The following is a 12535-nucleotide window of genomic DNA, read 5'->3' as shown; positions in this document are numbered from 1 at the left end:
AAGGAAAAACAAAATGTAGAGGGAACTCTTACCCAGCCAACTGAGCACTGAAGTAGCAATGAAATACAGGCTCCCCATTCCTCCTTTAAAGGGAATCTGAGAAGTCGTTTGGGGCAATCTGTATCTGAATATCTGACCGGCAGCACTGCAACACAATACTGCTCCATTTCAGAGACTGCCTCCCCAGCTGTCTGGGGTTTCATGCAGTGACAGTGTTAAGCAGCATGGAGTGGGGGAGAGAGAGACATGGGGCCAGAGAGAAGAGAGATGCTTTCAACTGAGGTGTGAAACAAACAGCGCTGAAGAGGCAGCAAAATCCCAGAAGGCTGAAGCAACAGAGGAGAAGGCTCTTGCAGCAGAAGTGGGGACATTGAGTGAAGGGCATAGAGGAGCCTGGGGCCAGCTGAGGGCAGACCGAGCAGGAGAACAGAGAGAAGACACTTGGAAGACTGTCTAGAACAAAATCCAGAGAGGGAACTGGGCACTGTATCCTGAACCAGGACGGGAGCCTGTGGAGCTTTTGAGGCTGGCAGGGATGTGGCTGTGGGGACATCCGGAAAAGGGCCCAGCCTGTTCATTACGTATCAATGGGCTTCAGACCCCACCCAACCCTAGCCTCATCCCCAGCCTGGGGGAGGGAGGGCAGGGCAGGAAAGGTTTCACTTCGAAGTGGACGTGAAAATCATCTGCCTCTAACAGTAAGTTCTGAGCCACGCCAGCAGGAATGATAGCTCTGGGCTGGGGACAGAAGATGGCGAGGGGCCTGTTATGAAGGTGACCACCCCTGTCCCCGCTGGGAACGAGGAAGGAAGAGAATATGGGGCAGGAAGGCAATTAGCAAAGGACAACGACCTGCAGGAGGTGCTCACAGGTTACCCGCAGCCTGCGGTGAGGACAGGTCCATTCTGTTGTGCTCAGGAACTGAAGGAACAGGTGGCCCAGGAGAGAGCAAAGGCACAGACACAGCACAGAAAGCTGAGTATCAGCAGCCCGGACGACAGTCAGAGGGAGGACAGAGAAGGCAGAGGGAGAGAATGGAGTCTCGGGGGATACCACAGAGGCGGTGCCTGCAAAGTGAGGAGCCATGAGGCTCCAGGAAGCCCTTCCCTTCTACTACCAGCTGCAAAGGCCAAGCAGGCAGACCAGCGTTCGCTCGGCCATTTGCGCTGCACAGCGTCTCCCAGGACCTAACGTGAGGAGCTGCTTTAATAAGGGCCCTCTCTGCAAGACAGCACAGGTAGGCGTCTCGCTGGCCTTTCCATCCTGCCTGTTGGCTGGGTAAGAGTCACACAGACAATGTGCAAAACACACAAGCAGTCGCTTAACACTTAAGGGAATAAAATAAAAGGCAGTAACATAAGCAGGGTCAACTTAAAGCACCCCTGGCATGGAAATGCCCTTCCCCCACGCCGGGCAAGCAGCAGGGCCAGCTCGCACGCACACACACACACACACCACTCCCGCAGACATGCTGCTGCCTCCACTTCACAGCAAGCCGAGGGCCAGGAGAGTGAGTATTGCTGCCTGGCTTTGGCCATGAACGGGCCTGTGCCCCTACCCAGCTCAGAGGCTCCTTACCAGGGGAAAATCTGCCCCAAGCACCCTGGCATATCTCGAGGGAGAGCAGCTTGAACTGGGGATGGTGAGGAGATCTGTGGGTCCTTACTCCATCCGCTTCCCACACCTGCTTGGGCGACTGTCAGCCCCTTTAATTTCCAGATCCCTTTGCAGCAGGTGACTTTCAAGTAGTTTCCTAACTAGCCTCTCACCATGCACAGGGTGGGCCGCGCCCCTGCTTCTGCAGACACTTTGTGCTCCCACGACCAGGGCAGTCTCTGATTGGCAGGCAACTCATAGCTATTCACGGTACACAGACTACTTCCAAAACAGGTCCCCTGCAGCATCCAACATCCCTCCACCCCCCGTTCCCTGCCAGGCACAGCTCAGGGGTTCCTCTGCTAAATTATACTCCTACTATGGTGCTGCTGTGGACTCCTGCAAGACTGTAGTGATTGCTGTGCCTCTGGGACCCTCAGGAGAATGAAGTGTTTGAGCAAAACTCCACTCAACCAAGCACTTAGGAATGGAGAACTCTTTGCCCAGACACCTCAGAAGCTGAGGGTCCTATCTGTGCTGCTGGAGGCTATGTTAGGAGGCTGCACATCCTCCTCTGCTTCCTGCGTGGACAGTATAGCTGCGGAAGGTGACACCTGGCCCCAGCCCCTGGTCTATCAATGAATGCTGGTTCCCGCTCTGCAGAGCACTCCGATTTTCAGAGCCTTCCTGGCAGGGGAAAGCCCAGCTAACAACCCATAATGGTCTTGCTCATCAGTGCCAGGAATATCACCCGAAACAGGCTCTTCGGATCGTACAAGTCTGACTACTTCTGCCTGCCATTCTCCGCAATCTAAACGACTTTTCCAGGGCACCCAGGTGGAAAGGCAGAGGGGATGATCACTTGAAGTAAAGACAGATGAGACCATTTTACGGTCAGAGGGAACCTACCTGACCTGCACAGCAGACCAGAGAATTTCACCCACTGATTCCAGCATCGAGCCCAGAACTTCAGGCTGAGCTAGCGCAGGCCTTTTAGACCATGTCCAACGCTGACGTAAAGACTCCAAGTGACAGAGAATCTGCTACATCCCCAAGTTTTCTAGACCTCAGTTGCCCTTGTGGCTCTTTTCTGAGCCCTTTCCAATCTGTCAGCAGCCTTTCTGTGGTGTGGGCACCTGAACTGGGGAACTTTGCTGTGTTACCACTGTTGTCTTTGTTAAGAAAGCCAAATCTCTAACAGGGTGACTTGAGAAGTGATAGTGAGTGGCCGTGTGTGCAGAGTAGGTTAGGAGCTCAGAGAGCAGGTAGTGTCTGTTCCCCCTGAGGAGTCTGTCTCCAAGGAGTGGCTTCTCCTAGTCTGACTATGGCAAGGCTCCTCAGGGCTTGTCTACACATGGAGTGCCCTTGATGGATGGACTGTGTGGGGACAGAATGCCTTGCTCCTCGTTAGCTAAATCCCATCGACACGTTGCCTGTTTGGCTTTCTTAGCTGAGGGGCGGAAGAGGTGTCCAACTCTTTGTCTATCAATCACAGAGTGGCATCAAAACCAGCAAAAAAACAGAGTGACAAATCCCCACATTCAGAGCACGTTCTCCAGCATTCAAATATTTATAATGGCTTGAGCTGAGCTTCTCTCCAATCTATTGCACAGGCACTAAGATTCCATTAGCCGGAGCGTGAGTTTAACTGGGCTGCTGGGATCCTGGTGATTGATATGCTAATAGGGGGAAGGAAAAAATAGGGCTGCAGCCTTTTTCTTGAAAGGAAGGTCATTCTAATCATGAATGGCACCGTTGCCCTCCTGCTCTGATGGCCACCTCAGCCTAGCCAACGCAGCAGGAACAGGAGACGCTCTCCATGCAGAGAAAGCCGGCTGTCTGCACCAACTGCTAACACCACATGGTCACCAAATCCCAGACAGACAGAGGCTCCTGCCACCCCTTTCAATGCTCCTTTCCTGACAGCAAGCCCAGAACTGGTTAGTGATAAGCTCAGATAGCCCTTTGATAGCCCTAATCTGCTTATGGGCAGCACTTTGAGCTGCCCATCACAGCCAAGTGAACTCTGCTCTGCGATCACACGGGGTAGAGAGCGGAGGAAAGGAATAGTGCCAGGGTCAGCTCAGAATCTGGCCTCTTGGTTAACTTCCCTCCTTAAAGTGACAGAGTCCTGTGGCACCTTATAGACTAACAGACGTATTGGAGCGTGAGCTTTTGTGGGTTAATACCCACTTCGTCAGACGCATTCCCTGCTGCTTGTGGTTGTTTCCCTCCTGTCTCCAGTCCCTGGAGCAGCAGCAGCCTCACTCACTCACACACAGTACCACGTTCTCATGCCTGGTCTCCCAGCCACCAGTCAGCACAGGGGAGCCCTGCCTTGCAAAGGTGTCTAACACAGTCCTGCGACTAGCCCCCTGCGCAGACAGGCAGCTGGGGAGGTGGTTCGGAAGGGGAAGGGGAGGAATGAGTGTCCCATGGCCTGGGAGACAGGCGCTCTCAAGCTGCCAGAGTCTAGTACAGTCTGAGCCTGGCCTGCCCATCTGAATGGCATGATGGCATGTAAGTAAACTCACAGAGACGCATGCCCCAGCCCCGCAGCCTCTCCCAGGCACTTTGCCAGCCCACCTTCCTCCCTTCGCAGTGTCTCCGTCAGTCTACTTGTGGGGAAGGACGGCATGGCTGAATGACACAGACAGGACTTACCATATCACCTTCTGCCAACCAGGCTGAGACCAGAGCGCTGCCTGGCTTTCCCTAACCCACACTGGATCGCTACTTGTCAGTGGCTGGTCTGACAATACAGGGGCAGGAGCCCTGATACGCCCCGTGCCAGGTGGAAACCAGGCTGCCTTTGCTCTGTCCTCACCAATAGCCTTGTGGACACTTACTTGATTGGGCAGTTCTGGCTTCTAGAACTGGGGTGTACACCCCGAGCCCCAGCTCCGAACGGGCTCCCAGCTGGAACTTGTACAGTGTGTCAGGCTTGAGACCTTCTACTGCGTACGATGAGCTTGGGTCAAAGTTCACCTTGCGCTGGAAAATGGATGAGAGACTAATTATTTTTCACAGTTAGAGAAGAGCAGATAAACATTTCTCCCCAGGATCAGCTCCCGAGGCCAGCGGCCATGCTCCCAGAACTGCCCCGAGTTCCTGAGCCACGCAGCCCAGACAGCCTCCCCATGCTGCCAAACACCCCTCCAGTGTCCTAGCTTCTTACTGAGCTTGAATGAAACCGCGACGACTCCACAGTGAAGGTGCTCAGCTTTACGATGCTGCCTTCGCAGCGTGGCTGTCTACACAGCGCTAATTCCCTGTGACAGGTTTTGGGAGTCTCATTAAATACAGGCCTAAGTCTCAGGACAGCTGGGTTCTATTCCTTGCTCTGTCTTAGATTTGCACTGAGTTCTGGGGAGTCCCTGCCCAGCTGTGACATGGGGAGAAAGCCCCACCTCATGGACTGGCTAGTGTTTGTAGCAGGCCTGGAGATGCCCATGCAGGGGGCAGTCCTCTGAAGCGCTCCATCAACACCTGTCCTGCAGGAAGGGCGAGTGGCTTGCTTACAGGAACTCACTGTTGTTCAGTGGAGTTCAACCTGCAAAGCGACTGGTATTGTTTCTCGCAGAACATACAGGGAACCGGGCCATGTACACGCACAACAATGCGTCTCTATTATCACTACTATGCTGCACTGCATCAGGGATAAATCTGAGATGGCTGCTTTGGGTTGGTGCTGATTGTTCCAGGGACCCGACATGGATTCTGGAGGGACTCTCCCCAGGACACCTCCACATCCTTCTTCTGGGCTGCATGGCTGTTCCTGAAGGTCCAGCTGCCAAGGCCGCCTGGCCTCCAAAGCAGTTCTGGTCTTGGAGTCGTGCAGCCACATTTTGTAGTCAATGTTGTATCCCATTTGAAAGCTTTATTTTCATTACCCTCCCCTGCCAGCCCAGCACTAGGAGTGCCTTGCTGAAACCCAGAGATCAATGTACTGTGCTTTCTCGCAGCACCAAAGCTTCAGATCACAGACCGCAGACTAACTGGATGGGAATCAAGCCCCTTGCCGGAGAAGCAATGTGCACGAGAGACAGGCTGAGCTTAGATTTCACCATATGCTAAAGATCCAAAAGGGAAAAAACACTTCTGTTACCGTCCTGCGATGCAGAGCCCCAAGATACTCCAGCTAAAGTAGCGGTGGCCTTTTCCCGCTGCTGGATCACCACTCTCTGACTCTCCCATTCACTGGCCGAAGCCAAGGCAGGGTACTCACCTGACTCCCATCCTCTCCTTCCCAGTACAGCAGCTCATATTTTGTAATGCGTTCCTGTGAGGCCGGGAGCCATGTCAGCAGGATCCGGGTATCAGACTCTGCCTCTGCCTGGAAATCAGCTGGCTGAGCTGGAACTGGGGACCAATAAAATACAGTTAGTGATGGCCTGGGCGCTACAAAGGGTCGCAGAGACTTTGCTCCCATAGGCTGAACCTGGCCCTGGAAAGGATCTTCTGTATTTAACCTTGGCCCTTTCTTCCTCTCCCCAGCTTCAGGCCAGGTGATGAGTCCCTGCGGCCAGGCCGGTGACGAAGGGTGTGTGGGCTGCTCGAACAGACAGACCCACTTGAGCTCTCCCCGAGTTAGCCCACTAAAAACAGTCGTGCAGCCACGGCAGAGGGAGGGGCCAGCGACCCCAGTATGATCCCATCCAAAAACCTAGGTAGGTGCTCGGGCGGCCAGCCCCTCCCGCTGCTCCACAGCTAGTTTTAACGCACTTGCTCAATCAGAACTTGTGTGCATCTGTCTGCCGGAGCTGGGAATCACTTCGTCCAGCTCCAGCGCAGACCCACCAGAGCCTACCCAGGCCATGCTCGTTCTAGTCACTGATTCAATCGGCTCCCGAGGCCTCCTCCATTGCACACAGATATACCCTCCCAGAGAGAGCCCAGCATGGCTGCAGGGGTGCACTACTCGGCCTCCCCGGGGGTCCAGCCAGAGTCCAACACAAGTCGGTACAGCCGTTATTTTTGCTGAAATTGACACAGGTTCCCACTGACACGCACTAATGGTTTGAAGCTGCTGTCTCTGGCACTGAGCTGTCACCTGACATGTGACTGGGGAAGCACTCAGCATGGCTCAGAAGCCAGGTACACAGAAGGTGCCCTGCAGAGCAGCATGCCGGGGGTGGAGCGCGACGGACACGCACACTGGGAGCAGGACGGCAGCACTAAAAAGATGGTTTCATACATACCCCCCTGCTGCGTTTTGACCTGGATGATGTCGGAGGGAGGCCCATCGCCCACGGAGGTGAAGGCCAAGACACGGATGCTGTAGGTGGTCCCTGTTATCAGGCTGCCCACAGTGGTAAGGTGACTGTCATCTGTGTTGTGTTTCTGCCACATGCTCAGAGGCAGATGGGGGTCTGTCGTGTAGTAAACCCGGTATCCTCGGATCTGTCCGTTGGGCTCCTCGGGCTGCTCCCACTGAACAAGCATGGTGCTGGCACTCAGCATCCGTGCCTGGACCTTCAGGGGTGGGCTGGAAGGAGCCTGCTCTCCAGTCCGTGCCTCCACCAGTTCGCTAGGAGGCCCCCGGCCGATGTTATTGATGGCAATGATGCGGAACTCGTACTCTGAGAACGGGCTGAGGCCACCTATGCTATAGCGGGTTGTCGCTACGCCGTCCACCTCCTGAAACGGGCCCTCCCAGGACTTGGGCTTGTACTGGATGACATAGTAAGAGATGGGGTCTGAGTTGCCAGAGTCCCAGGTGAGGGTCACGCTGGTGGCTGTTGTCTCAGTCACTAGTGGTTCCGTCGGTGGCTTCGGCAGCGCTGGGATTGGAAGGAGAGAGAAGCATTTTAAATAATTCAGTCAGCTCAACTCCTGCAATATGCAGAGGGACAAAAACGGAGCTGTCACCTTCCATTAACATTCTTCTTTAACAGGCAGAAATCATTTCATACTCTGAAACATGCATTTTTATATCATCACATATTGCATGAAGTGGTTCTTAATGGGAGGATAAACAGAGCACTCACATTATTAGACGTGCTTGAAGCACTTGCCAGCAGCAGGCTAAATAAAGGTAATTTAAGAGGGATGCAGGAATGCTTGGTGGCGGGGTCTTGAGCTGGCAGCTGAAAGGTGCTCACCTGGGCTAGGCTACACCTCCAGGAGCAAGCGTCACAAAGGGACGTCGCAAAACGGCCTAAGCACCACACACAATCTGGGGCCACACCACTAGCTCCACAGAGACAACATCCTAGGCTGCAGTGCAGTTAAGATGGGCTGATGACAAGGATGCCCTGAAAGTATCACAGCACATGCAGCCAGGATGCAGCCAGAGAAATTACCAGCTTTCACAGCCATTATTTCACACGGTGGCATGTCAAACCATAACTAGACAATATACTGGCCCACAGGAATTCTGACACTGAGATCACTGAAGTGTTAACATTAGAACGGCCAAACTGAGTCAGACCAAAGGTCCATCTAGGCCAGGATCCTGTCTTCTGACAGCGGCCAATGGCAGGTGCTTCAGAGGGAATGAACAGAACAGGGCATCATCAAGTGATCCATCCCTGTCACCCATTCCCAGCTTCTGGCAAACAGAGGCTTGGGACACCATCCTTGCCCATCCTGGCTTATAGTCATTGATGGACCTATCCTCCATGAATTTATCTAGTTTTTTTTTGAACCCTGTTATAGTCTTGGCCTTCATAACATCCTCTGGCAAAGGCTAATGAGATCTGCAGTTGCTGCAACAAAACATTTCCAGATTTGCCATTTTACCAGAAGAACAAAGTGAGGGAAATCTGCAGAGCATTAAGCTAATACATGAATTAAAGTGTCCAGTAATGAAGTCTCTGATGTACTGGCCCAGGTAACCGGTTATTAATTATTTGTGTTGCAGTAATGCCCAAGTCTGAGCAAAAAGGAACTGAACCCTGTCCCAAAATGAGTGCCCAACTATCCTGATTTGAAGAAAAGCAATCCAGTTCTAAGTCAGACATCTGGATGTTTGACCAGAAAGTTACAGAAAGCCTCCCTGGAACGTACAGCCAAATAATGTCTGCTCTTCAGGACAGAACCACGTCCATGTGGGCTTGTACAGCTCTGAGCACCCTGGAAACTGGATTCTGACTGAGGCCTCAGGGTGCTACTGCAACGTACTGTTAAATCACTGTTGATGCTGACTCAGTCCTGGGCATGCTGGTGGCGGGGACAGGCTCTCCCCCAACAAGTCACATAACTTGAGAGTATTTGGAGAGGGTAAAGCATTCCTCCCGATAGCTCTGCACTGGGAATCACATGTTCCCGGGGGACAGGTGAGTACTGATTTCCAGAGGCAGAGACGGGACACGTGATATATACTGTAGACGGTCCCTAAAAGCAGGTCTAGTTAGTGCATTAGCATGCAGGCCAGTGTGTGGGAGCACTGACGTTTAGGACACACTGTATGGAACCACAGAGTTTGCTAATTTATAATGGCTTTTCACCAGCACTGAACACATGCGTCTTGTGCTCCACCCAGTGTCAGAGCTGCATTCTGTAGGCACCAGATGAAATGACACTGTGGTGCCTAGGAGAGCACACAGCCTACAGGGGGAAGAGAGAAATGGAGTGGAAGGGGCTTAAAGATTTTTGCTCCTAATGAGAAGTGAGCTGAAAGACCTAGGCCCCTTCAGAGTGCTTGATGTGTGAGGGCTTGAGCCCTGTGTTAAACAGCAGGTGTCACCTTCTACAACCCAGTGTGGGGAGGGCAGGCAGCGGACAGGGAGTGAGGAGATAATACAAAGAGCAGTCAGTGCGGCGGAGCTGTGCCTCCCACCTCCTCTGCGCGCTCGCTCCCAGCTGCGGACATGGTATTGGCAGGGAGAAACGGTCAAACCCAGGGATGGGGCAGGGACCAAGTGACGGGAGATGCAAGGAGTGGCTGAGGGTTTAAAGGCTTTTGCGAATGGTATCTGGAGAAGGAGAATGGGTGTTGAACTCCTAGGTCAAAGGGGACCAAGTCTCAGTACCGGGGCACTGTTTGAGCAACGCCTTGGTGCTAAAAGGGGACTGGGAGACAGCAGGGGCTTGTGAGGACAGACCGATTTAGAAGAACAATGCGCCTGTGGAAGAGAGAGTTACAGCCTGCCTGCTGGGGGTGGGGAGCAGGGCTGTTCTGGGCCTGCCTTGGCACTAGCTGGAGACGCAGAGCCACAATCTCGGGCCGAATGCAGGTGCAGGGCTCTGCATCCACAGGAATCGATAGTGAGGAGAAGCTCAGGTTGGGGCAAAGTAAAGAAAATGCCTGTCAGTGCTACAGCAAGAACCATACCTTAGAGACAGTGCAGGATAGGAGAGAGGCTGAGGGCAGAGTGGGCAGTTGAGCTCACTCACTGGTGAGTCCCTATGCACACAGCCCAAGGGCATCGCAACGGATTTATCCCTGTTTAAAATGGGTCCCTTGACAAGGAGGAGAGTTGGGTCACGGAGCCTCAGGGTGCCCTTGCTAAGACGCAGCTGCAACCTGCCAGGGGCTGAGCCAGGCCTCGCTGGCTGGAGACTTGAGTCAGAATTCCTCCGGAAACAGACCCTGTAGCCCCAGTGATGCCTCTTGGCACATCAGGGCCTGCCCATAGGCAAGCAGCCTCCCACACTCTCCCTTGCCAAGGGAGGCGTGGGCTCCACGCACAGGGGGAGGAGACAGGTAGCAGGCATGAACAGTCAAATCTAAGCTGGAAAAGAAATGGAAAAATCAGGTCACGGGTTGTGAATGTTCTTCCCGAGCAGCAGGGCCATGAGGCTGCGATGCCCCTGCAGTGCACAGAGTGCACCCAACGGCAGGCCATGGGAGGACTAGACACTTCCACACCCCTCTGAAAAGCAGCAGAGCTTGCTCACACAGGGATGGGGTGGCTGTGCCGTGTCTTACCTTTGACAGTGATCTGGGCCGTGGCTTCGATCATGCCTAGAGAGGACATAGCCACGCAGGTATAACTGGCAGACTGCACAATGTTGTTTAACTCCAGGACATTCCTGCCAACAGGCATCTCATCTTCTTTGGTCAGTTCCTCCACGCCAGCCATCCACTTCACGTAGGGCATTGGTGCGCCCACTGCCACACACGTGAGGTTCACGCTCCCCCCAGGCATCACCTCGTGGTTGCTGGGAGGGATCGAGAATCGAGGTGCGACACGCCGCACTGTAACAAGGAGGAGACAGTTAGTGGTGTCACTGGATCGGCACATGGCACTCAGCTACAGCAAGGGGGCTCGACGTTTTCACGGACAGGGCATATATCTATCCATACAGATAGATATAACGAAGCACAAAAGCTTTTCGCTGCTTTGTCAAATTGCACACATGCTGTTCTCCTTCCTTAGCCACTGGCATCTTATTAGAACCACTCATTAAGGGCTGGCCCATGCACTCCCCCCAAATTGAGGCTATTATTAACGTGAACCATTCCCCATTTAAATTACATCCCTCTAATTGGAAAGCATGCACAAATGCCACTCACACGCTTTCTTTGTACAGGGCCCACTGAAGCTCTGCAAAATGGAATTACCTGCTCAATTTATTAGCTTAGAGCAATGCCACCCGCTCTCTACACCTCAAAGGGCTTGGACAGGGGGTGTGGGAAGTTTTATTTCTGAATTAGCACTGGGGTTACTGCAGAAAAAGGAAGAGTCGCCACAGCTGCATGACAGTGTCACAACCTGATCCGAACACCTTGCTGGGCAGGAAACACTAATTCTGACAGCTGTGAGATCACATCCATTTCGACAGGAGAGTGCTGGGTTGCCAGAACCCATCCCACCTTTGGGGCAGCACTTTGGGAGACCTATTTCTCCTTATTTCATCGCAAAGCATCTCTCCATAGCAATCTTTTGCAGGGCATTTCATCCAAGACTTATTTGTAAGCAACTCTCAGCGACAATAAAGTTCTAAAGCTGCCAGCCGTATGCATTTCAGTCAGAGAAATGACACTGAGCAATGAGGCCCATTCTGTAGCGTTAGTGTTATGGGCCTATTTAAGAAGGGGCAGAGAAACACAACTGTGCTCCGTAAATCTCTGCCTGCTCTGGGCTAATGTGGTTTGGTCTGTAGTTAAAAATGGAAACTGCCTGAACGTGTCTCGCCTGGAACCCTTGCACTCCCCAGCCTTCTCCACTGGAACAGAAATGTCAGAGCCCAGGGAAGGTTCACGACTGACTCACTCACATGGAGCCATCCATTCCCAATTACTCTCAATCAGTGCAACCACGGCTGGCAGAGCAGCGAAGAGTCACAGAGCGGGATCTTAAAGGGAATCCTGGTAGCTCCAGGTCCCAGCACTTTGCCCGGGGAATTGGAAGGACTCTCTGATGCAGGGCCTGTGGGGAGCACGGTGGCACTGGGCATCGTCCCACATCAGCCCTGGCACTGCAAAAACTCTTCGGAAATTGCGCAGCAGCTGACGCGCCTCAGCAGCATCAGCTCAGTCTGACAGGCTGATGCTGCCTAATCACATTTCACTAGCTCTGCTCTTTGATGATTCATTCCCAAATCAACAGACTTGCAGAAATAGACTGAACACAGAAGCCCCCACGCTAGATGTACAATAGAGCTATGACTTGGTGATAAATTAGACAATGCTGTCAACAATGTGTGTGTACTACACATCTTCTTGGAGACAAAACAGGGCTCATTAGCTCCTTACCAGCCAGGGGGAAGGATAACGTGTGCTTTTTAAGATGTCTGAATCCAAAGTCTTGCTGGTTGTTTCTTTTAATCAATTATTAAATCCCAAATCAATAGGTACATGTGTGATCGCCAGTGAGGCATTACCTGCCTGACAGGGGAGTGCTCCCCCAACCAGACAGAAATGAAACTCTCCTTGAGTGCTACACAGTCACTAGAACACCGCGCGGACTCGATGGATATGGCGATGGGTTTAACATGATGGTGTGTATTTTCAGGCAAAGCCCCCAGCACCATTCCTTAGGAGGCAGAT

General features: G+C 53.0%; 1 protein-coding gene across 13 annotated transcripts in view; it reads right to left on the bottom strand.

Moving 5' to 3' along the window:
• The window catches only part of PTPRF (protein tyrosine phosphatase receptor type F), a 510254-nt gene that overhangs the window by 90315 nt on the left and 407404 nt on the right, over nt 1–12535 (bottom strand). For all 13 annotated transcript variants that reach the window (XM_075067537.1, XM_075067540.1, XM_075067539.1 and 10 more), the window contains 4 exons: nt 10472–10741; nt 6798–7379; nt 5825–5958; nt 4446–4590 (listed from right to left, as the gene is read on the bottom strand). In XM_075067537.1, coding sequence (XP_074923638.1) covers nt 4446–4590; nt 5825–5958; nt 6798–7379; nt 10472–10741 — 1131 coding nt within the window. The remainder of the gene's footprint in view (nt 1–4445; nt 4591–5824; nt 5959–6797; nt 7380–10471; nt 10742–12535) is intronic.

The sequence above is a fragment of the Chelonoidis abingdonii genome, chromosome 7 (genome assembly GCF_003597395.2).
Source record: "Chelonoidis abingdonii isolate Lonesome George chromosome 7, CheloAbing_2.0, whole genome shotgun sequence".
Classification (NCBI taxonomy): domain Eukaryota; kingdom Metazoa; phylum Chordata; order Testudines; family Testudinidae; genus Chelonoidis; species Chelonoidis abingdonii.
Note: the sequence above shows the minus strand (reverse complement) of the source record. Positions and strands in the feature narration are given on the sequence as shown.